Genomic DNA, 22,831 nt, shown 5'->3' on the forward strand with positions numbered 1-22,831 from the left:
AAGTGATTCTGAAATGTCATAGAACAGTACCTTCAGATTTATTTTTTAATTAGCCATGAAAAGGATTATCCATAATAAGCCATAAAAGGGATATGAGCTTCTCTCAAAGGGCTCTGAAAATTAACAAGCTTCTTGGACTGCAAAGGAAGAAAAATAGGTGGATTATGACAGCACTAAATCCGATACCGTCCCATTAAAGTGTAGCAGGTGACAACGTATCTAACATAATCTATCCAACCAATGTTCTGTTCTTGGAAAAGAGTTGTTTAGGCTACATATAGTAGCAGAGGCAGATTCGTAGCAGTGCAAGTAAGAAATAAAACTACCATTTACATTAGACTAGTGACCATCATTTCATCAATAGGCATTTTTAACACACACACATAAAGTGTGTTACAGTAATTTCACGAGATGTGACAAAGGATCGTATTGCTGTTTCTAACTTCAGTTCTAAAAGGAGAGGCTTTATCTTAGCCAACTCTGTACGATTTAAAATAGCTCCATTTAACAATAGTGCCAATTTGCCAGTAAAATCACTGCCAAGTTTAAGACCCAAATTCAAGACTGTTTTATATGTGGCCTGTGATTGACTGACCACCAGCACATGGTGTAGTCCACCTTTTGTTCCAAGTCAAGTGACCTAGACTTAAGCTTCATTGTGACCCTGAAGACAATAATAAAGGCAGAGAAAATGGATGGATCGAATGTCTCAAATGATTGACCATATTTTATTAAAATGAAAGCATTTTAGAGAAAGGACACTATCCCAGCATACTTTTGTTATTGCTTTTAGCATTGTTATAAGAATGCTATGTGTTGTGTAACTTGTTGCATAATACAAATGAAATACAAAAATACAAGAGAGAACAAACCCCCCCCAAAAACAATGCATTAGGTACTCTTCTAATTTAAGAACCTACAGTACATTTCAGAATCTGCAACCGTTGTGCTCCTTGTTCACATAGTCAGATAATGTACTTCTCAACTTGAAAAAAAAATATCCCAATTAGGAACACAGTACATAAACATCTAATGTACAGATTGTTGATAGTCAAAGAATCAGACGTCCCCTCATTATTGGGCCAAGCCAAATCTCAACTCTTTTGGTTGTCAACTCTTCCTTTGTCCAGTCCCCAATGTGCTGATGGCCTGCAGCTCGGCAGAAAACCTCTGGCTCAGGTCTTTGTTTTCCTGCAGGAAACCGTCCAGCATCGACACCTGCTTGGTGTCCTGGGAAAAGAAAAAGGAATGCTTAACTGTGTATAAACAGTTTATGTTTAATGTACAATGAAGAGAAGATGGATATGAGTATTTATATGACTTATAAGATAGTAATAATGCATATTAAGCAAATATTTTGGTGAGCAAGACACAAAACTATGAAAGCCTTGAAATAAAAGGAACTTTGAATGTCTGAGATGTACTGAACTCCGATTTCATTTTCTCACCATTGTCTCATCTTCAGCCATGTACCGCAACTCCTGGAGCCTCTCGTGCAGTAAATCAGCCTCCCATTGGCGGATCAATTCAGGCTTTATATTGTACTTCACAGAATCAGTCGCTATTGCTTCGTTAGTATAATCCACGGTGTCAGTAGCAGATATTAACAAATCAACTGCCAGCATCTACAACACAATGAGGGAACGTGTGAGGGCAAATGTGTCATATAACTGCAGAAGTGCTGCACAAATAGCGACATGCTCACCCGAATAAGTCTTGCTTCCGCCATTGCCATTGTGGGTACGTGGCTGAACAGCTGCACAAAACGTGTCAGTGCAACCTTGAATCCTTTCATCCACGCATCGTTCACACGCAGGTTTGCAGAATGCATCACATGATTCCTACATTTGATCAGCTGCGACACACATAAAACAGAAGCAATTGCTTATGCAGAATATAAACAACTTTCATCAATCCATATGGTTTTCTTTCTTCAAACATATTCCATTCAGATTGTGATTGGGAATGAGATGGAGAATGCTCACATTTGGAGACTATCCCCCCCTTTGAGTAATGAATTGCAAATTTAATTTAAAGTGGATTGCTGGCTTAATCCAAGACTTCAGGTTGCCATCAATTTTCCCCTGACTCTTCTCAGATCTTTTATTGCTTACAAATTAATTACACTTACCAGTACTCAAGTATTGAGTCATGTCATTTCATAATTGGAGTCAAACACAATTCCAATTTCCAAAATTATACTCCTTACATCATATGTAAAATATTTGGTTCAATTTTTGCACATAAATACAAATATTCACCCGATTATGGATGTGCAGATCAATATATAATATGAAGGCGTGCATGTTAGTTGCAATTGAATACACAAAAATGTACAGTTTTATAGAGTGGCACTTTGCATTAGGTTTCATCCAATTATGACAGAAAGAAATCCAAGTGCCATTTATTCACAGCTGTAGCATATTACCGATGCTTACCTCGCTCACGTAAGATGAATGTGCATCCACAGAGGTAAAACAGTCACAGAAATTGATGAGATTGAGCAGAGCGGAAGGATCACACTGATGTGCTGCGTTCACATGGGCCTGACCTCGTGGCATGTAAGCCTGGAGAAACAAACACCAAAGGACTGGGCAATTACTGCTAAATAGCTGGGAACTTTCAGGAAACTTTATGATAGAATTTTGCCTGGCAAAGCTTAGTTCTACTTCAAGTGGAACACTTTCCAACCAGATTCCTGGAAATACCCTGGGAGCAAAACCCTTATTTTTTGGAAAACATACAAGGAATATTTAGGATCTTCAAAGATCAAAACAGGGTAGAGAAATCCTGGAAAAGCTACTGGAAAAGCGAAGGTGAATAGGATACAAACAACTGATAGATATCAGCATCACCTGCAGTTGACTATTTATATTAAGAGTATCTTTTTATAACAAGTTTCCAGTAATATTGTGTTTGAATATGCAAATGAGTAACTATATAAATATAAATTGACTAATTTGCATAACGATGGTGTCTTTGTGTGGTGTAGATCAAACTAAATTGGGTAAAACTTATCCAGGACCGGAAAGTAAATACCCTAATATAATTTGTGCAAATGCCTCAGTAGTTATGAAAAATATCTCATTTGGAACATGAAAGAAACTAAATTCCTGCCGGCAAATCATTTATTTTCACCAAGATTTTTCATAAATATAACACATAAAAACATTTTTCCAGAACTGGAAAACAGGATTTGGATTTAAAACAACAAAAGAAGTAACCTTAATATAGGCTACATGTCCAAATTACAACATTTTTCCATATTAATGTGTGTGTTTTGTAACATTTTTGTTTTCTAGTGTTCTGCTGCTGTCACTGTACGACAACATGACAGTGTTCACCTGCGGCACTTGGTTGCCAGTCCATGGTGACGGCACCATAAGAAGCAAGGAACTGCCTCCCTTAAACAGGTTTTTTGAGATTGTTTTATTCATCGACACAGGCCGGCTAACTTTGGAGATGGGATTGGAACTGCTTTGGCTTTACCCATAGACAATCCAAATTCTGTGTATGAGGACATTTCTAGCTTGGTGGTATGTACTTTGTCATTGAATGTTGCAAGAGCAGCCCTTTTCAGGATCAATATTATTAACACCGGTAAGCATTATTATTAGAATGAAACATTATTTATTTATGACATTTATAGCTTTGTTCATATGGCTTTGACTACAACATATACTAAAGGCAGAGCCCTTCCATTAGATAGCAAAAGTGATGCATTTACTCTACAGTCGGCCCCTGCCACAGCGAAAATGCATTGGAAAAGAAATAATAATTCAAAATTAAAATGCTAGTTCTTTTTTTCCCCATGAAAATAAGACTTTTTACCAGTCAAAAAAAAGATTTACAAACACTATCACAAACACTATTTTATTTTGCGGATCTGATCAATGACATAATTGGTAGATTGCACAAATTATGACATTAAAGTCGCCGATGATGCATAAAATATAAAATATCAACTGATTCCGATCCACTCGATGAGATCGGTGTAAAGTCTACTTTTTATATGGCTCTAAAGCTCAATATAAGTAAAGAACCAAAATGTGTAATTCTTGGCTTTATAAATTAAGAAAATGTATGTAATCTTTTTCCAGTTAATATCGATCATCTAAAAATCACGTGATTGGTCCAGATTTCTGATCACATCAATCGGATGGAGGCAGTCCTACAATAAAAACACAATTCCAACGAAGCTGGGAGATTGTGTAAAATGAAAATGTAAACCGAATGATGTGCAAACACTTTTCAATCTATGATTCAATTCATTCCACCACAAAGACAACATATTTGATGTTGAAATTGATGTGACAATACAGCCCCCAGCTGTGTTCATCCTCTGCAATTGTGCATCGCGTACCTTGGCCAACTCCCAGTGGCGTGTCCTCCACGCAGAAGGAGTACAGTTGTCCCAGTTGAGAGTGGAATCAGGTTTTCTGTGGTGGTTGAGGATCTCAGACTTCCATTGTAAACACAGCCTACATGCCTTGGAAAGCTGCACAGGCATTTCATGTGTTTTAAAACCATTGGTGGGAAGAAATGACGTCCAAATAATTTATCACTATAGATGTTCCAGTAATCCGCAATTTTCCTGAATATTTCAGACGGAATATTCAAACTGTAGCTACTTCTACTAAATAAAGAGAGCGTACTTTTGACGTCTGCTGCAAACAACACACGTTGACCTCAGAGAGCACTAAAAGTAACCGATGCATGTCAGGTTTCAAGCTAAACCACCAAACAGAAAGTGTCTCCACACCTTAATGTCGCCGGGACGACATGATCGAGGGCATTGTTCACGGAGAGCAGGCTTGTCACGCATCAAAGTTCGGTGAAAAACTCGCATCTGCTCATCGGTGAAGGGATAGAGGGCGTCCTTCAGGATGTACAGACATTGTCCCGCTTTCAGCCAGTTTGCGTATTCTTTGTCGTTCAGACGCAACATAAGATCCTCACACATGGCGTTAAAACGATTTGATTTTTCCGAAACTATAAGGCAGGTAGGACCAAGAAGTCAAGGAAGTGGGAGAGGAGCTCCGCCTCCTTGCGTTGCAGTCCCGCATCTCTTCGTTAGATGGCGCTGTTGAACCGCTCTTTACGATAACAGCGGAATTGACGTCACGGGTTGACAATAAACAGGAGCGCTGTTGAAGTTTACATATTTCTTTTAGACAAAAGAAATTGCTTATATAATGTATGAGAGATAAGAGGTTTAATTGTTATGTGCCGTTACGTGCTGGATAAGTCATTCAGCGTCTGCACAATGAGCAGAGGAGGCAAATTTACTGTACTCACACTTTAATTCTATTTAGGTAGAAGAATATAATAGAGACAGTACTTGTGTAAAAAAACACAACAAACAAGAAAATTCAGCAAGTGTAAAACGACTAAAAAAAAAGATAAAAATTATATATATAAAAATTTTCTTTCCCGAAGACTAATCTAAGGCTGTCTCTGGCTTTTTATGCTATCAAAATATATTTCCCAAGATGACATTATAAACCGACTAACAATATAAATGCTAATATCGCTGACAACTTTATAAGTACACCGTATTTGCGTTTGTTACTTCATGATAGACAGTCGTTTTGAATGCCAGAAGTTCAAATAATGCGTGATTACATCCATGGATGATGCTTCTCCGGATCTGTTACCTCATCATCGTCAGTATTCCCTGATTCCATGTTGTTGCCCTTCCTGTTTTTTTCATACTTATAAGTCTCCAAGCTCTCAATTGACCAATCTGTCAATCACTGGAAACCAACCCAGCCTATATTCACAAAGTAAGATGTAAAAAAAAATGTTTTCAATTATTGGGGGCAAAGGTAAAAAGTAAAATAAATCCATTGTCAAGGAAAGCAGTTGCCTGAAAAATCTGCTCAACTTCAGTAGGCCTACTGCAGTATTTGTACTTTTTTACTTCTCACTACTGCTAATGATAGCTTGTACGAGGGCTATATTTAAACTTTAACTTTAAGAACTGCTCCTAGTCGTATTTGCGACATTGAAGTGGTGGGGCCCAAAGTGATTTTTTTTTTCAAGGGGCTCCAAATCCCTAGTGGAATCGCTGTTCCCAATTGCCTTAAGGCAGATATATTTGGAGCTGGAGACAGCAGGCAATAGTCAAAGGCAAATAAATGCTCTCTTAAGAATATTGCAAATGATAGCTCCATCCATCCATTTTCTAGAGCACGTGTCCTCGTTTTCCTGTGAGCCTCTCACAGGAGAGTTTAGGCGGAGGGGGTGTGCTACACCCTGGTGCGGTACACCCTGAACATTGATAACATCAGTCAAAAATGAGGATTATTATCCAGATTATTTTTATTTTTCCTGGTCAATTGTCGAGAAAAGAAACTACAGCAGAAAATTGTGTAGGCTGATATATTGAGACTCTTCCTATCATGCGGGGCACGTTTAAATCAGTAACACCACCTTTAATAGAACCGTAACAACCGTTTGGGAGTTGGATTTGGGTCTTAACCCAGTGGAGTCGTCACGGTGCCATCATGAAGCTACCCCCTTATAAGAGGTGGCGTAACCAAGCTGCTACATCTGCTGTGAAGAGCAAGGATGAAAACCTTAGAAGGGCTAACAGCTGTATGTACGGATGTCGCTGACATCGCTGTTGGAAATATATTCATCTGGGACGGACGGGTTAGACTTAGCGGCAGGTGCCACGCAGCATGGGACTTGGTGCTTCTGGGCAAAGAAAAGTCACCAATGTTATTTCAAGTCTGAGCAGTAAGCGCAGCCCTTCTGGATGAGAAAAACATGGGCTCCATCTTAGAGGTCAGCATTCAGTCTTGTCACATTTTATGGTTGATTTGCTTCATTGCTGCTGATAAAAGCTCAAACATACTGAAGTTATTTATGTCCAATGTCTGCACCTTTGCAGTAAAACAAAGGCTAAGCTTTGCATTTACAACAACTAGTGTTGTCACCTGAATTACATGAAGAATTTATCACATTATACGTCCCTGCTGTATTCAAAACATGCATATTGTTACGTGAAGTTTTATTTTGTCACATTATACAGTACATAGCTTTCCAGTTTCCAATTATACTTTTATTATTTTATATTTTTCATTTTATGTTTTATGATGGCCACAAATCAATTTACATTATGTTGTTCATCCACCCGCATGTCCTATTCAGGGTCAACAAGAAGCTAGAGGCTATCCCAGTTGACTTTGCACACTAAACCCTGGATTGGTTGCCAGTCAATCACACATAAAGAGGCAACGATCAATGGAAATGTTGAAAAGAAAAGTTTGCCATTCAGACTTGCAACTCTGGGGTCAAGTCAATGTTGGATAAAGGTTTGTGCTGCCCGATGCAGCAGAAAAAGAAGAGAAAAGAGATTGCAATGAAAATAGACTCTGATAAAAACTGATCTTTCATAAACTACTTTTAATAAAGGGCGGCACGGTGTATAACAGGTTAGCACGATGGCCTCACAGTGCAGAACTCGAGGGTTCGATTCCTGTGTGGAGTTTGCATGTTCTCCCCGTGCCTGCGTGGGTTTCCTCCGGGTACTCCGGTTTCCTCCCACATTCCAAAAACATGCATGGCAAGTCGATTGGACACTGTAAATTGCCTCTAGGTATGAGTGGGAGCGCGGCTGGTTATTCGACTATGTGTGCCCTGCGATTGGATGGCAACAAGTTCAGGGTGTCCCCCGCGACCCTTGTGAGGAGAAGCGGTGCAGATGATGGAAGGATGGATACTTTTAATAACTGACTCAAAAACAAAAGAAATACTGTTCAGATTATCTCTACATGGTTTTTTTTTATACATTATACTTCCCCTGCATCCGTTTTTGTCTCCCATCACGACTCCAGAAGGCGATTCCACAAGGGGGTAGTAAGGCTCCATGCACATTGTGATTGACATGTCATGATGCCATTAGAAAATAATTTAATGAAAGAGTTTTTGGGGTTGGGCACCTACCAGAAAGTGCCATTGATCAGATGAAATTTGTTAAATTTTGTACTGAAGATATTTGGAGCTTACAAGTGCAGCATCGCAGCATGAAAAAAATATTTGCTATAAATCTACAAACTCATTAAGATCAATTGACTGATGTTTTGACCCTCCTCCTCAAGTACAGTTATTAGTTTATATTAGTGCTGTCAAGTGATTACTTTTTTAAACTAATTAATCACAAACAATCTGGATCTTTTGTATTCCTAATTTAGTTACTCTTCTCTATACTGTGTGATAGTCAATATCCCAGTGTAAACTACTGTACATGTTCTTAAAATATTTAACAGACTTACTCATTTGTTTGGTATCTCTACAATGGTGCCATGATGCAATAAATTATACCCTAGGATCAATAAAGTATTTTGATTCTGAACTAATGTAGTTTGAGATGCTCAAGGTTTTCAATAGAAAACGTCCATGTGTTAATATTGTAACTGAGTGTCTATTGACTATTAAGTAAGAGGTCAAGGAAGCAAGTGCCAGTATCCACACATAAAACCTTTGGAAGCTGCTAGCCCTTGTTGTAATCTGCAGTCCTCTTTTCAAGGTAAATGGCAAATGCAAGGTAAAAACGGGTCTGCAAATATTTCAATCCGTCTGGGTATATATTAGAATCCCGAGTGTTTGTGCTTTGTTGGCTCTTTGATTGATTGCCGTGTGTCGATAGAGCAGGCCGGGATATGCTGGAGCCTTGTCATGGCCCTCATTAGAATGACACAAAAAAGAAAGGTAAGTCCTTTTGATGGCTGTATCCGATGATGCACCATTTAAACATATTCCCATTGAATTATGAAAATGAAAAGACATTTGTGATGTATCAAATAATTTTAGCTTTACATGAAAATTTAATGAGTCTTTTAGGATGCACCGGGAAAAACAAATACCTCTCTATCTTTGTAATTGGATCTCTATGGATTTGAAGATGGTTAAAGTAGATTGGATGCCTCAGAGTGTGTTTATGTGAGCCACCGAGTGTGGGTATGCATATGAGCACTGTTGTGGGATCCTGTGCTCGTAGGTAGCGTGTGCAACTTATATGTATTGTGTGCATATATTAGAGAGGGAGACAGAAAGTGTGCATGTGTATGTGTGCCCAGCAGTCCCACCGTCCCAGCAGGGTGTTTCTTAAGCAGAGGAGATCAAAGCCACATTAGTATTCTGAAATAAATCACAATGTTCAGTCCTCACTGCGCAGGTCCCCAAACACACGCACACACACACACGCACACACACACGCACCCACATACACACACACGCACACGCACACGCATACACACACCACCATCCCTCCCATCAAAAGAGAGTACCACCCCACCCTTTTCCTCCATTCAATACACCCCTCCTCCTCCTCCTCGCGGACCCAAGTGGCTGTCAGAGCTATCTGCCTGCTGAATCCTTTGTTACATCCTTTCACTTTTCACCTACCAACACGAGCCTCATCTCCTCCCGCCTTCTGCAATCAAGCCCTAAAACGCTTTGTCAGAGGAAGCCGGTGTTCACTGGAGAAAAAAAAAAGGAGCAATCTATGTTTTTTGACAAGTATATCCTTAGGAAGATACCTCCACGCCTCTCAGTGCATCTCATTTTACTCTGTCTCCCCGCAGTTCTTTTCTAAGCAATAACCTGAGAAAAATCGGTGTTATAGTTTTTGTCAGTCCTCGCAAAGGAATTCCGAAATTGAGCAGGACTTCACTTCGCTGCTTTTGCCAACGGCAGGAGGAAAAGAATTGGGGGCGGGGGAGTGTTGGGGTGATTGAGAGTTAGAAGAGGAAGGAGCTCATCTAGGCCCCAGAATTAGAATGAGAAGAACATACATGCCCTGTGCAGAATGCTGACAGTTGCAATATCTGTGACATTCCGCGAGTCTTTGTGCTTACTTGTCCTTGTGCGGGCATTTGCATGTGTGTGTGTGTGTGCGTGTGCGTCTGTGTGTACATCTGGGCACGTGCGTGGGATGGCTAAGTTTGGGACAATGTGTCCATGCATGTAGTTATTTATGTGCGTGCATGTTTTCATGCGCGTCTGTGTGCATGTGTCAATTTGATAGCCACCCACATGAATATGTAGATCAGTTTTAGGGAGCGTATGTGCTCGGCATTAAAGCCCACTCTCCGCTGCTGACCCAATTTCACAGTGCACTCTCTGTGTGTGTGCGTGTGCGTGCGTGCGTGTGCGTGTGTACTTATCACTGCAAGCTTGGAGAAATTGTGCGGTTTCAGACGGAGGAGTGCAAGTGGGTGTTTATGTGTGTGAGGTGGCCTATGAGTGTTTGTCGTGTTTATGAAGCAAAAAAACAACATCAAGGCTTAAACACCACAAGATTTAATACATGTCACCAAATTCACATTACAGGACCATGAATAAATCTTTGGAATGTCAATGAATCCTCAGCATAAACCTGAACATTGTTTCTCCAGATTTTCATGATTAGCTTGCATATATCTTCTTTAGCCCTAGCGTATCTCAATTTGATTTTCAATTAGCAAAACAATGGTTGACCTTTTGGTAGAGATGTTAGAAATACAGCTGAGGTAGCATTATCAAAAAGACACCCAAAATAATCTCACCAAATGTTTCTTGAATGCGCACCAGAACGGATATGCAATAAGGACATGCCACAAGCCGTGCTGGGCATGTCCATCAATTTGGAAGACTAGTCTTACCTAAAATGTCAATTTCAGTGCAGTGAGGGAGCGTCCTAGAAGATATACCCGTCGGAATGACACTTATGTGGCAGAAAGTCGGTCTAATGTTGCGCCAGCTCGGACAACAGCTTGAGGGCATTTGCAAAATTATCAATACTCGGTCTAACCAGCCTCTGTGGCGATTAATGTCGTTTGGCTTGCTGGATTTGCGCCAGTCACGTAAATAGAGCCCATCGTGTTGCAATTGGTCGATGAGCACTAATAGCGGTGCGAAACACACTGATGGCGTGCATGCCGATGGTGTCGGATTAACTTTCCGACTTGTGCCCCAATACCCAGACACTGATGGTCCCAAGCCCACATAAAATAATGGGTGGGTTGCATCAAGGAAGGGCACCCAGCAAAAAAAAAAAATGCTAATCAAAGCATAAATGTGATTTGCTTTTAGTCACCCCTGATGCGACAACACATTGTGCATGACCCATGATTTTTAGGTTGGGCAGTGTATGAAATGATGTGGCGTGTTTTTAAAAAAAAGAAAATTCTGCGGGGGGCTTATGATTTGATTGTTGAAACAATCACCATTCATGTGCGCTTATCCACTTACAGTTTATGTTTACATAACATGAGATAAACATATTCTTACCTGGGAGTTAAGTGCTCACGGCAGTTTTTCTATCAGCATTCTACCCATGATGTCAAATCAGCAGAACGTTCTTGCAACCTTTCAAGCCACCACTAGATGGGGACATGGAGTGGCAAGAGGTCTGCATTTGGCTGAACTGAGGTAATAACTCAGCTCTATTGTTCCCAGTTTTCATCCACACCTTCCAGCCTCTCTTTGTGCCTTCCAGTCTAACTTCCTCCTCATGGACTTCAAAGGGATGGAAAGGAGTAAGGCGAATTAATTCGTCCCCATATTTCACGCAGACATGTCGCGGCGGAAATGCCTTTTAATTGCTTCTACTGTACAGTATGAATGCACCCATTACAAAAGAATGAAACTAAGCAAATGCAAGAAGATATGATAAAAGACTGAAATCAATTCGGAGGCAAAGCACCTTGAAAACAATTTGTGGAAAGGACACCACTCGCTCGCTCAGTAGGTCTTTAACAAGCTCTGGCACTCAGTGCAGCAAACTCTGGCAGACGTCCCTCGGCATCTTTAACCCTCAACCCAGGAGGCTCGACGCACTGAACTCTGTGAAACAGATCAATGAGAGGATTATGGCAGGACCAAGATGCCAGAGCGCCCAACGCTGAGGGAAGAAGATTGAGACGCTAGCCTTTGATCATGTGCTGGTGCATCTGAGAGCCGCTGCTGCTGATGATAATGATGCTGATGCTGATGCTGAGGACCTTTGCAGAGCCCGGCTGGGACGGGGGCCACGCTCTCGCTCCCACTCTCCAATATGGCTGGTATAAAAGGCTGCTCTGTGGAGGCTTGAACGGGACAAACACATTTAGTCAGATGGATTAAATGTTCTTTTTGATCTGAAATGCAATGCGGTGTGTGTGTGTGTGTGTGTGTGTGTATCTGTATGGGGGTGTGCGCGCGCGTGTGTGCTCCAGTTGTTTCCTCCATCACATTAGATGCAGCTGAACACCTCTGTCCTCCTTCAAGGACAAACCCTCCCTGCTTCAGCTCCTCCATCCCTCAGCTTCTTTCTCTCTCTCTCTCTGTCTCTCTCTCTCTCTCACACACACACACACACCCCACCACACTTCAGATGCATTCTGACATTCTCTCATTCTGTGACAGGCCATGGTGCTGGGAGATGACTGCTGACATTCTGGACAGTAAAACGCTTTAGGTGGAGTGTGTGCGGGTGTGCGTGTGGGCGTGTGTGTGTGTGTTTATTTTATCCAAGTTCACTCTAAATCTCTAGCTGGTGCTAACGTTCAATTCTTGACTTTGCGGTTTGCCTTTTGATAAAGCTTGATGGTGCCGATAATTGGATGAGAGGTCAATAATCTCTTAATTAGTGCTAAATGGGAATTAGATTAGGCTTTTGTTCATTTCACAAACAGCTCCAGTTAACCAGATTAGCACTGCATGGATTAGGTCTCGGATGAGGATGAAATGCCGGAGGTCGATTTTCATGTCAAAGCCGCGTTGATCATGACTTATATTTGAAAATGCGTGCATTTGCAGGCCGGAACCTGATGACTGCATTTTTATCTACACATTGTCCAGTCAAGATACTCAAATATAATCTTAGTGTTATTACGCCATTTGAGGAAAGAGTACCAAAACCCTTGAGTGTCACACACCGGACTGAGAGCGAAGGGGAGCTCGACCCCACAAACTTCCAAGTCCATGACAGCCTCGGAAACACAGAGAGTCTAGTCGTGATCTTTTTTTGATGACCTCAACTTCCTCACACCTTCAGACAAAATATTGCGCTCTAGCTTTACATTAGACTTCCTCGCTTTCTCCACCTCTCATTCCTCGCTGGCTTTGCCCTTTCTCTCATCATCATCATCTTCATCTTCATCATCATCATCCTCCCCGCCTTCCTTCCCTCTCTCCGTCTCTTGTGCGGCCCAGCGTGGGTGGCTGAGTTTAATGAATTCTCTTTTCTCTCTGCAGCCATCCACTGATTTCTGATTGTGAAGAGGTGTGCCGTGAGCATGTGTCTTGGAGTGAGACACACACGCGCGCACGCACCCCCAAGAGCGTGAACACACACGCACAGACAGACACACAGACTGGATGAACACACATGGCATTTGGCTTTATAATTCTAAATAGAGCTCCACCTTTGGGTTCCACTTTTCTCTCAGAAGTAGAAAGTCACTGCTTGTCATCTTTAAAATAGTTCTGCCTGTGGATGCGTCTGTTGTTGTCAACAGTGTCATCTGCCTCCAGTCGTCCGTCAAACGAGCCGTTGTCTTCTGCCTCTAATGTATTCTAATGTCTAATGCACAGGAAAAAATTTTAGAATGATTAAAATCAGTACCGAAACCATTATTGCATGTTTGTTAATACCATCAAGTGCTATTATCCTCTCCCGAAAAAGGGTCAATGGCCAATCACGGTAATAAACACTGAAGTACAAAGCGTATTCTTGTCCTTTTTTATTCTACGCATGGAAGAAGACGAGTCGCTTAAAGCATCTTGCAGGGTGTGCAACACAAAGTCTTCTGATTAGCAGAGTGCCGGTGGGGGCACTTATAGAAGACTCAACATCACATAAAATTTGTTGACAATTACAGCATACAGGAATAGCCTCGGATAATGGGTCACATTCTACTTCAGAAAGTCTAAAGACAAATACATTATTCTCTGAGCACATGCCGCAGTCTTTTCTGGTAAATTTCCATCATAGCTCTTTAACAAAACTCTTAACTAGACCATTTAATCAATCATTATTAACAGATTGCGGCCGATAAATCCTTTTGTTGTTTCCAACAGTCTTGATTCTACGACATACTAAGACGTTTTGGACAATAATAATTATTGCAATATTCTTAGGTGAACTAAAGTATGGGAGGAAAAAAGGATTTAAAATCATGATTTAATTAGATTAGTCTACTCTTTAGCAGATAAAATCCATGCCCAATAGGGGCAAGTCTTGACATTAGCTTTGCAATCTAAAAGCTTTTTTTTTTGTCTCCCTCATTGAACGCCATTGTTGTTTTTTGCGTCGATATCTGCATGAAAAAGGATTTCTCCATCAGATTGGTTGTGGCTTTCTCAAATTGCTTGACAAAATATTTCTGTATTTTGCTTCTGCCATCATGAGTGACATCATCAATGAAGACCCATCGCAAAATGTTCATTGGTGTTCGTCGTTGCTGTTGTTGTTTCCTTCTCTCCCAGCCGATATCTGTTACTTTAGTACATATGAGGTTTTATTTCTTCATCAGTACAGTACTAACAGTTGTTTCGGCTATGATTGAATTCACATCTTCTCTCAGCTTCCCAATTGCTTTTTTTTTTTTTTTTTTAACCCAATAGACCACTCAATGTTTTTTACTTTGGTGATAGCTCTAATTAGTGGAAATGTAGTCTTGCACAGGCAAAAACAAAATTTGGAAACTTAGCTCAGACATTCAGCACTAATGAATACGATAATGAAGGTAATATATACCGGCACTACAAATCACAACCATCAGGCAACTGCTCCAATACTTTTGCTCACATGAAAAAAAGTTAGGTTCCAGCAAAAGGTGCTACCTTTTAAATTATGAATAAAAGATGAAATGTTTGAGATATTGTCTCAAATAGACAAATTGGCCTTACTGTTCCTATACTTTTGGTCAGGAGTGTATGCAGACAAACATGAGTCACGCCTACAATCACAGAGTGGGACTCCGTCCCAAAAGTTTTACAACTGGTGACTATTCTTGAATTCATTCCATTTGGAATAGCCTGGTGTCCTTATATTTCCGTCCATATATAGTGTACCATAAACTGTGTCTGAGGTGATAAAGCCTATGGTTCATAATCCAATTACATTAACCATTCTCTCTTGACCTTGGCAACAGGATTTTCTTCTGCTTATTTCTTCCCATGCACTACTGAATGATCCTCAGCAGCAGAAGTCGCTCAAGTTTGCAATGGAACTGCAGATGAGATTTGACTTCTCACCGTGCAAGGTCATTATTGCTTGAGCTGTAAACTATTCTCTCTGTACGGTGAGAAACTAACATGGGTGCCTGTAATGATGTGGAGAAATGTCTGAGTTTAGCGGCCGTATTCTGATTTTTAAAATGTTCAAATTGCTAATCAGTGTGATTCCAGAGGGACACAAAATCCTTGGATGGGGGAGCATTCACTGAGTATTATTATTTACATAAAGTTTGTTGCATTAAAGTTGGTCTTCATTCTGCGCATGCATGCAAACTATTCACATATCGTTTCCCCGAGTCAGCTGCGTCAGCTAAGTTTAACATCTCCCTCCAGACACATTCATTGATGCAAGTGTACATTTTCTTTAAATCCTACTTCGGCAGGTGGAGCTGGGAGCATGATTTGTGACACCAAAATGAGTTTGGTCAGCATTTCACGCAAACCTGAAGCATCCGCCACACAAATGCTAATAAAAAGCTTGATTGTTAAGGAGGGGTAATCTACCAGCATGCAGTTAAACCTGTGAGGCGGAGAAATATTTCTAATATACAAATGAATGTTGTAATGACTGAGAGTGGGTGGCGTTTTCAGCAATAATTACGATATTCTCTGGAAACCTATTGATGACTCGAGGCATTATAGCATGCATGCCATGATGGATAAGGGAGGGCATTTTGAGTCAAGAAAATATTCATTTGGCTATGATTGTTTGGTGAGTCACATTAAGTGCGTGATCAAAAACAATGGAACCTTTACGACTGAGCACAAACCAGTCGAGACACCGACTGACCTCTGTTTTACTGTTAAAGACAGTCATCATCCAGAGTGGAGAAAATATGGCCCCCGGGATGGACGTTGAACACCACGGCTTTCGTCAATCTGCTGTGTTAAAACAAAAGACGACTTTCAACTCCAATAGAAAACTTCAAAACCATCATGCCCTAAATCCAAACAGCAAATCTGGATCATCTCTGCATCTGTCCATGCACACCACAGGTGTTGCTGCTCTCCTTGCCACTAATTTGCTGTAGCTGCTTAACGAGGAGAATCAGTTTAATCTGATCATTGTCTACGTGATTAAAACATATTCAGTAATTCTCTGCGGTCTACGCTTTGCTGTCCCCCTGATTAGAGACGCGCTCATTCTGGCCCACACTGACAAATAATGGAACAGTTGTTGTTAGGACACATGCTCACAATGCTCGGAGGTGCGGTGGTGTGCATGCGCACACAGGCGCGCACACACACACATGAAGACGCGCACACACACACACAGGAAAAACACACAGACAGACTGAAACACGTAGGGCCTCGTGCACAGCCCCCCTGTGGTATGGTAATGAGCTGCTAATCTCTCTGGTTTACACAGCCAGAATGTGTGTAGGTGTGTGCGTGTGTCAGTGTCTGTGTGTGCACATTAAGGTGCAGTGTGCAAAAGCCTGAGGTATTCTCTTAGGCCGTCATCCTTCTGCTCTCACTTGCGCACAGGCTGTCAACACATTATACTGTGGAAGCTGTGTGTGTGCGTGTATGAGAGAAAGACGGAGCAAGACACACAAAAACAATGGGAAACACAAAGTGAAAACTATGAAACATTGTGTAAAGGCCAGAAATTGAGGAGCAGCGGTATGGATCAAGCCACACAATTTCAGTTGTTTACTTCCCTTCTACATGAAAACTTTTTTTCCACTTAATGTGAAAATCCACTCTTCTCTGTTCTTTTTTTTTTTTTTTTTTTTTGTATGTGATGCAGCATTGATGCTTGTGTATGTGTTTATTTATTATGCTGGAGCCACATCACTAATTAGTCCCAGGGAGAAGCCTGAGGCCATTTGCAAAATCCCACTGATTAAAAACAAGACCGAATCCAACCTTGTGTCGCATGCACACAAACACGAAAACACACGCACACGCACGCACACACGTATGTTGAGGAAAGCTACTTACTGTCAAGGCTGGAACACATGTGGGCGAGTGTTTTTGAACCGAGCTCGTCCATGCATGTTGAACGTGTGTTTGAGAGCTGTCAGTTATTAAGGCCAACTTTAATATTTAAAGTCTCTGTCGCCAGTTACCATCAGCATGGTGTGGCATCTAGCACACAGAAAACACGTGCACACGTGCACACACCCACACACACGAAAGGCCATCCAGTTATTGTCACAACTTGTATTCAAAGATTTCAAGGGCATTGTGCAGCCAAAGCACGACAAGAAAGAATATAGTGTATTTCTAAAATATTTGTTTGTTTGTTGCTGGGAAACGACTCTCAAATGTGTTTAAACACAAATAATTTTTGTCTAACTTCACGGATGCAAGCTGTGAAGAGCCAGTGACCTATTTTATCGATCATTCTCATTGCTACTATGATTGTTTGTCTGCTGCTAAAAGGGGCGATATTATGGAGCCTGATAATACAATTTACGCATATTCAGAACAAAGTCTATCACATTCATAATCCAGCAGGGACAAACCTCCTTAAAAAAGCAACATTTTGCTGAGCCTAATTCCGCACCTGCCTATTCTTCTACCCGGATGCAGCAGCAGACAAAGAGAAGAAGAAGAAGCAGAAGAATGTTTTCATGTCAATGCAAAACAAGTTTGAAACAAATTATGGTTGAATTTTGTTTGGCGAGCTGTGTTAGATAAACACGTAAAATATTCTTTTCAATTTCCATTTTTAAACAAAAAACGGGCGATAGCTAGCGGACGAAAGAGGAATGGCCTTTCAACACATGGGGATGTTGGGAACTGGGGTCCCTTCAAATTCTCCTTTTGGCCATGGAAATTTGCTAACGCAGACAATATTCTATTCCAATCAGCAGCATGTGCTCGAAATCCTTCCATCGGTGCTACTTGACGCACTGGTGCACTGTCTCCCCAGTTGCAAGGTGTCAAGGTGAGATAAAAAGATGTTTCCCTTCCAACATAGAAAAGGAAAGCAATGTTTCAAGTGAATTCAACTCCACTTTTCTAAAAGTGACGCCATCATCATCAATGACGAGTATTTCGGATCTCTAGCTTGCGGACTTGATCACTTTATCGTTGTCCTTATGATTTGTTGCACAGCTGTCATTGGGTAGTCCTTCTGTACAAGGGTACCCTTACACTACGGAAAGACTTTCTATACTTTTAAGTCATGTCTTTGTTCACCGTAGTTGCTTGTTACTGTAATACTTGTGTATGTCCCGCTGCCCGCGACAAATTCCGTGTCTGTTTTACAAACTTGGCCCATAAAGGTGATTCTTTTTCAGATTCTGGAAAGGAAATTTCCTAGTCTAAAATGAGAATTCAAAGAGGCCCCAGTGCTATTCGGAGTCCTTTGACCTCACATGCTTTCCATAATTAGTAGAACTTACAGGCGTCATCTAAAATCTTAACCCATCGCTATTTGTTGCCCCTCAGAATGAATCAAAACATGAATCAAATCGCTTTATTAGTCACAGTCGCGCGATGACCTTAGCCTCCTTTCTGCATCACAATGTTAGCCTCGGTCATACCAACTAATCCTACTCGAATTATAATTCAAGTTAGGGCAAAACACTGGAGAGCAGAAGTGATGGATGGAGACAGAGGAGTGAGAGTGGAATGAGGCGAGGAGAAGGATGAGATTGTGACAGCGTGGGGAGAAGGAGGAGGGAGTGGGGGATGAAGCGAGATGCAGGGTGGGAGAGTTGGGTAGTGATAAATTGCTTTGAACTTTAATGGATGTCTCAGAAGCTCCTCCAGTGATGTGTCCGGACAATACACAACATTACAGGCACACGTGAGGGCTGATTGTAGCTGACAGCTAAAGCGGACTGCCCCCATCGACCTAGAACACACACACACACACACACACACGGACTCACACTTCCACGCGGAGATATGCAAATATGTTGCCAGATAGTGCTACTAAAGTCAGCCAAAGCGAGAAAGCAACTCTGGGTGCAAAGAAAGAGAACAATCCAGTGGTTGAATGGGAGGCAGAAGAGGAGGATTGAGGGGCGTAAGATGGGTGGAGAAGGTATTGCCATATGGTCAGGGTTGGGTTCAGACAAATAAAATGTTGCCTTGCCTTCACAATGGTTAACTACACACAAATGAATCACTAATGGTCCATTCATTCAAAATGACAAAGTCAGTCTCTCTCGCTCTCTCTCTCCCACACACAAACACACACACGCACTTAGACACACACACACGCACAGGTACGCACTCACACATACTCACTCAGATATGCACACACAAACTCACGAAAAGAATGGTTGACGTGAATGAAACAACATTGACACAGTGAGCGCTGTAAATGCAGACTAAGGTTGGGCTGGAAAAGTGGTAACTATTCAGCGTTGTTTGTGAGGTTCGTGTGTGCGTGCGTGTGCATGCGGCAGTGTATCAATGGGACCGCCCCACTTCCTTTCCACCCGACTGCCTCTGTGTGAGTTTGTTAGTGTGTCAGTGCAGAATAGTCTTTGTCTCGGTTGAATAGGGGGTATGTCCCCCAATCTGTGCCCCTCTACCTCGCCAGATTTTCAACGATTTTTCAATGATGATTGAGGTTGTGTGTGAGTGTGTGTGCGTGTCTCAGTGTTCACTCAACCCTTTCTCCGTTCTTTGGCCAGAGGTTCTTCACAGTGCAGATTTGTTGTTCCCGTTCCACTGAATATTTCTTGCCCTCTCACTTTCTGTGTCTGCACATCTGTCCATCGGCCAACATCCTTGCATTCCTTATCCCTCGCTCTACAGTATGTTCCATGCGTTCTGTTTGCCTACTAACTTGTCTGTCTGTCTACTAACTGATGTGTCTTCCTGAATCCCTTCTTCTGTATGTCTGTTGTCCCTTTAACTACCTGCCGGTCTGTCCGTTAGCCTAACTACTGATTTGTTTTCCTGCCCGACTACAAGCACGCTTGCCTTCCTGTCAAGCTGCCTGTCTCCCTCACTATCAGTTTACTTCTCGTTCCCTCTGTTGGTCTGTCAACTCCCTGGATTCTTTGTCTGTCTTTCTGTCTGTTTGCCCCCTACTCCCTCCACCTTACCCTTCAGTCTCCTCGTTTTTCTGCACAATCGTGTCTGCCTTTCTTTCTACCCATATGTCTTCCTGCCTGATTACTTGCACGCGTGCCTTTCTGTCTGGCTGCCCGTCTTGCTGTCTGACTAGATATATGCTTGTCTTCCTATCAAGGTGTTAAACCTTCACTAGTCTGTCTTATCGGACTTTCTGGCTGTCTGTCCATCTACCTATATGCCCCTCAGTCAGTCTGACTGCAAATCAGTCTTCCTTCCAGCCTAGCTGTCTGTTTGTTAAAAGTTTCAACTGATTCAAAAACAGACTGAGTACGGTAACAAGAAAGATGTTGCATCGGTGTTGCTGGCAACACTTCAGGGTTGGTACAAACAATGAGTGGCCTTGAGCCCAGTGTAAAGGACAAAGTGAATTGGATTGAAAACAGAACATGAATACAGCAACAGTAAAAGCTTTTAGTCAGACCAACAGCGACCAACAAGATGGAGCAGCAGATTCCTCTTGCGCTTTCTTTTGTAGTGTCACATTTTACTATTCTTCTGCTTCTTGTTGTGGTGCAAAAGGATTTCCTCAAATGATTGCTGTCATCAGTCAGTGGCTTTTTGAACGGCACTATAATTAAAGATTTAGATTCAAAGAACTTTATTGTCAATTCGCTATATCTACAGAGCTTCATCCAAAATATCAAAAGAATAAAAAATAAGAGGACCCTAAGCATCCATATGTGACACTGTTTGAAATTACTAAGTTTTGGGCTTCAGTTCTCGTGCAAATCAGTGGCGAGCCGTGCATTTCACACCTAGGCTTTCAGGGAAGTCCTATACTTTGACCTACTTGAATAAATCCTCCTTATATTACCATTATTTATGACACCAGGGTTGGACAAATAATATACAGAAAGACACTTCCACGCTACTGAGTGAGTGTTGGACGACCTAGCTTCTCTTGAAAGGTCCGCCTAGCAAGTGTATCTGCAATCAAATCCCCACTTTTCCCTCCTTAAGCCAATGTGGTTTAAAAAAGCATGAATATATTTTAGATTTAGACTCATACAGAACAGACGCCTGCATGATTGTATCTGAAGGCCTCAGACGAATAATGCGTGCTTCTGGTTGTATGAAATCTGACTGGCAACATGAGCTAGCTGAATTCTGATTGGTTTAAAAACTGTCACCTAAAAATACAACGCTAGGATATAATATGACATCAATGTGGAGATTATGATTATGAATTCTTGATTATGTAAGGCCAGCAGAGAAAGATTTGAAGGCCTTGACTGCCCACTGCTGATGCAAATACCATCTCACTCCTCTCACAGGCTTAGTTGTTGGAGCTACGGCGTCGTGACCCGGTCGGTGAGCATCTTCTGCTATCATAGCCCAGGGGCTGAAGAAAAAACAAATCCCCTACTAGAACATAAATTTTCACGTGTTGAAGCAGCACTTCATTACCAATTTACACTTGTCAATTAGTGTGTGGGTCGGTACATGTAAATACCTTGGACACATTGCCAGACACAAATGCTTCTGGCTCTCTTGTTGACATTACTGAACATTCAAGTATGTGCCAAATATCTGCAGCTAATGCTGAAAACAAGAATGCTAATCTACGCCGGAAGCTCTGCAAACTTTTTGTGGGCATGTTGATTCTTGCAAAGGACGACGTAATTCAGTAATATTTGCAATGGCTCTGCAGTTAACATGATTTACTCGGTTATTTAATTTCCAACTTGCCCGGGTGCAGGCACTCCAGAGACCCCATTGTAGGGAAAGAGGAAGTAAAATGTTTTCGATATAATGGCCCATTTAAAGGCAAATAGATAGTCAGCAGCAGATTGTGATGAAGCCTGAAGAGTGAGTGTGAGGGGAGGGAGTGCCGCCAATAAGGCTGATGACTCTGCGGGTGAGGCAGATGTTAATTCAGAGTCTTGTGGCAATGCAGCTTCCATAGCACACAGTGATGCGGCCCCTGACAATGCACTCAGTGGTGCGCCAGTAGAAAGTCTCTCTCACTCTTCAGTTTATGGATGGAGTCGACATGTGTTTGGGTTTTCTTGGCTTGGTATTGCTGGTACAGGAGGGATCCTTGGAGATGTGTACCACGAGGAATTTGGTGCTGCTCATCTTCTCTACAGCACCTACACAGTTTACTCTTTGTATGTGATGCTGTAAAAGCCGCCACAACAATCTCTTTGTACTCTCCCACATTGAGGGGGAAGTCGTTGGGCACACTACAGGACCATTTGGTTGACCTGACTCTTGTTGTTGGCTTCATCATTGTGGTTAATGAGGCTCACTACCGTAGTGTCATCCTCAAACTTGATGTAGCTGGTTCTTTGGCTTGGCACAAAGCCTTGGGTCAGCAGTGAGCTGAGAACGCACCGCTACTAAGTCCCTGCACTCAGCATGATGTTCTTGGAGGTGTTGATAGTCTTGCGATGTCAATGTTAGAAAGTCTAGCACACAGTTACAGAAAGACATTAAAAGACTCAAGTGAGGTTATATTTTTGGTGCTGGAAAATGATAATGTTGACTGATGAACTGAATACTAGGAACAGCTTTTGCACAATTGAGTTCTTTCAACTCTCATAGGAGAAAGCTGGAATGAGAG

At 41.7% G+C, this 22,831-nt stretch overlaps 1 protein-coding gene across 2 annotated transcripts; it reads right to left on the minus strand.

The window, feature by feature from the left end:
* Positions 1-707: 707 nt before the first annotated feature.
* Positions 708-5,057, minus strand: LOC148325712 (uncharacterized protein CXorf38 homolog). Of its 2 annotated transcripts, XM_088312075.1 has the most exons (6): positions 4,763-5,057; positions 4,364-4,498; positions 2,439-2,567; positions 1,706-1,855; positions 1,449-1,625; positions 708-1,230 (listed from the first exon to the last, which is right to left on the minus strand). In XM_088312075.1, the coding sequence occupies exons 1-6, from the start codon at positions 4,961-4,963 to the stop codon at positions 1,111-1,113; spliced, it is 912 nt and encodes a 303-aa protein (XP_088168201.1). In that variant the 5' UTR covers positions 4,964-5,057; the 3' UTR covers positions 708-1,110. The 2 variants fall into 2 exon arrangements, with proteins under 2 accessions (XP_088168201.1, XP_088168202.1); XM_088312076.1 differs by lacking the exon at positions 4,364-4,498.
* Positions 5,058-22,831: the final 17,774 nt, after the last annotated feature.

Source organism: Idiotropiscis lumnitzeri, chromosome 12 (genome assembly GCF_059441095.1).
Source record: "Idiotropiscis lumnitzeri isolate Australia: NSW breed Sydney's pygmy pipehorse chromosome 12, RoL_Ilum_1.0, whole genome shotgun sequence".
In the NCBI taxonomy this organism is placed as follows: Eukaryota; Metazoa; Chordata; class Actinopteri; order Syngnathiformes; family Syngnathidae; genus Idiotropiscis; species Idiotropiscis lumnitzeri.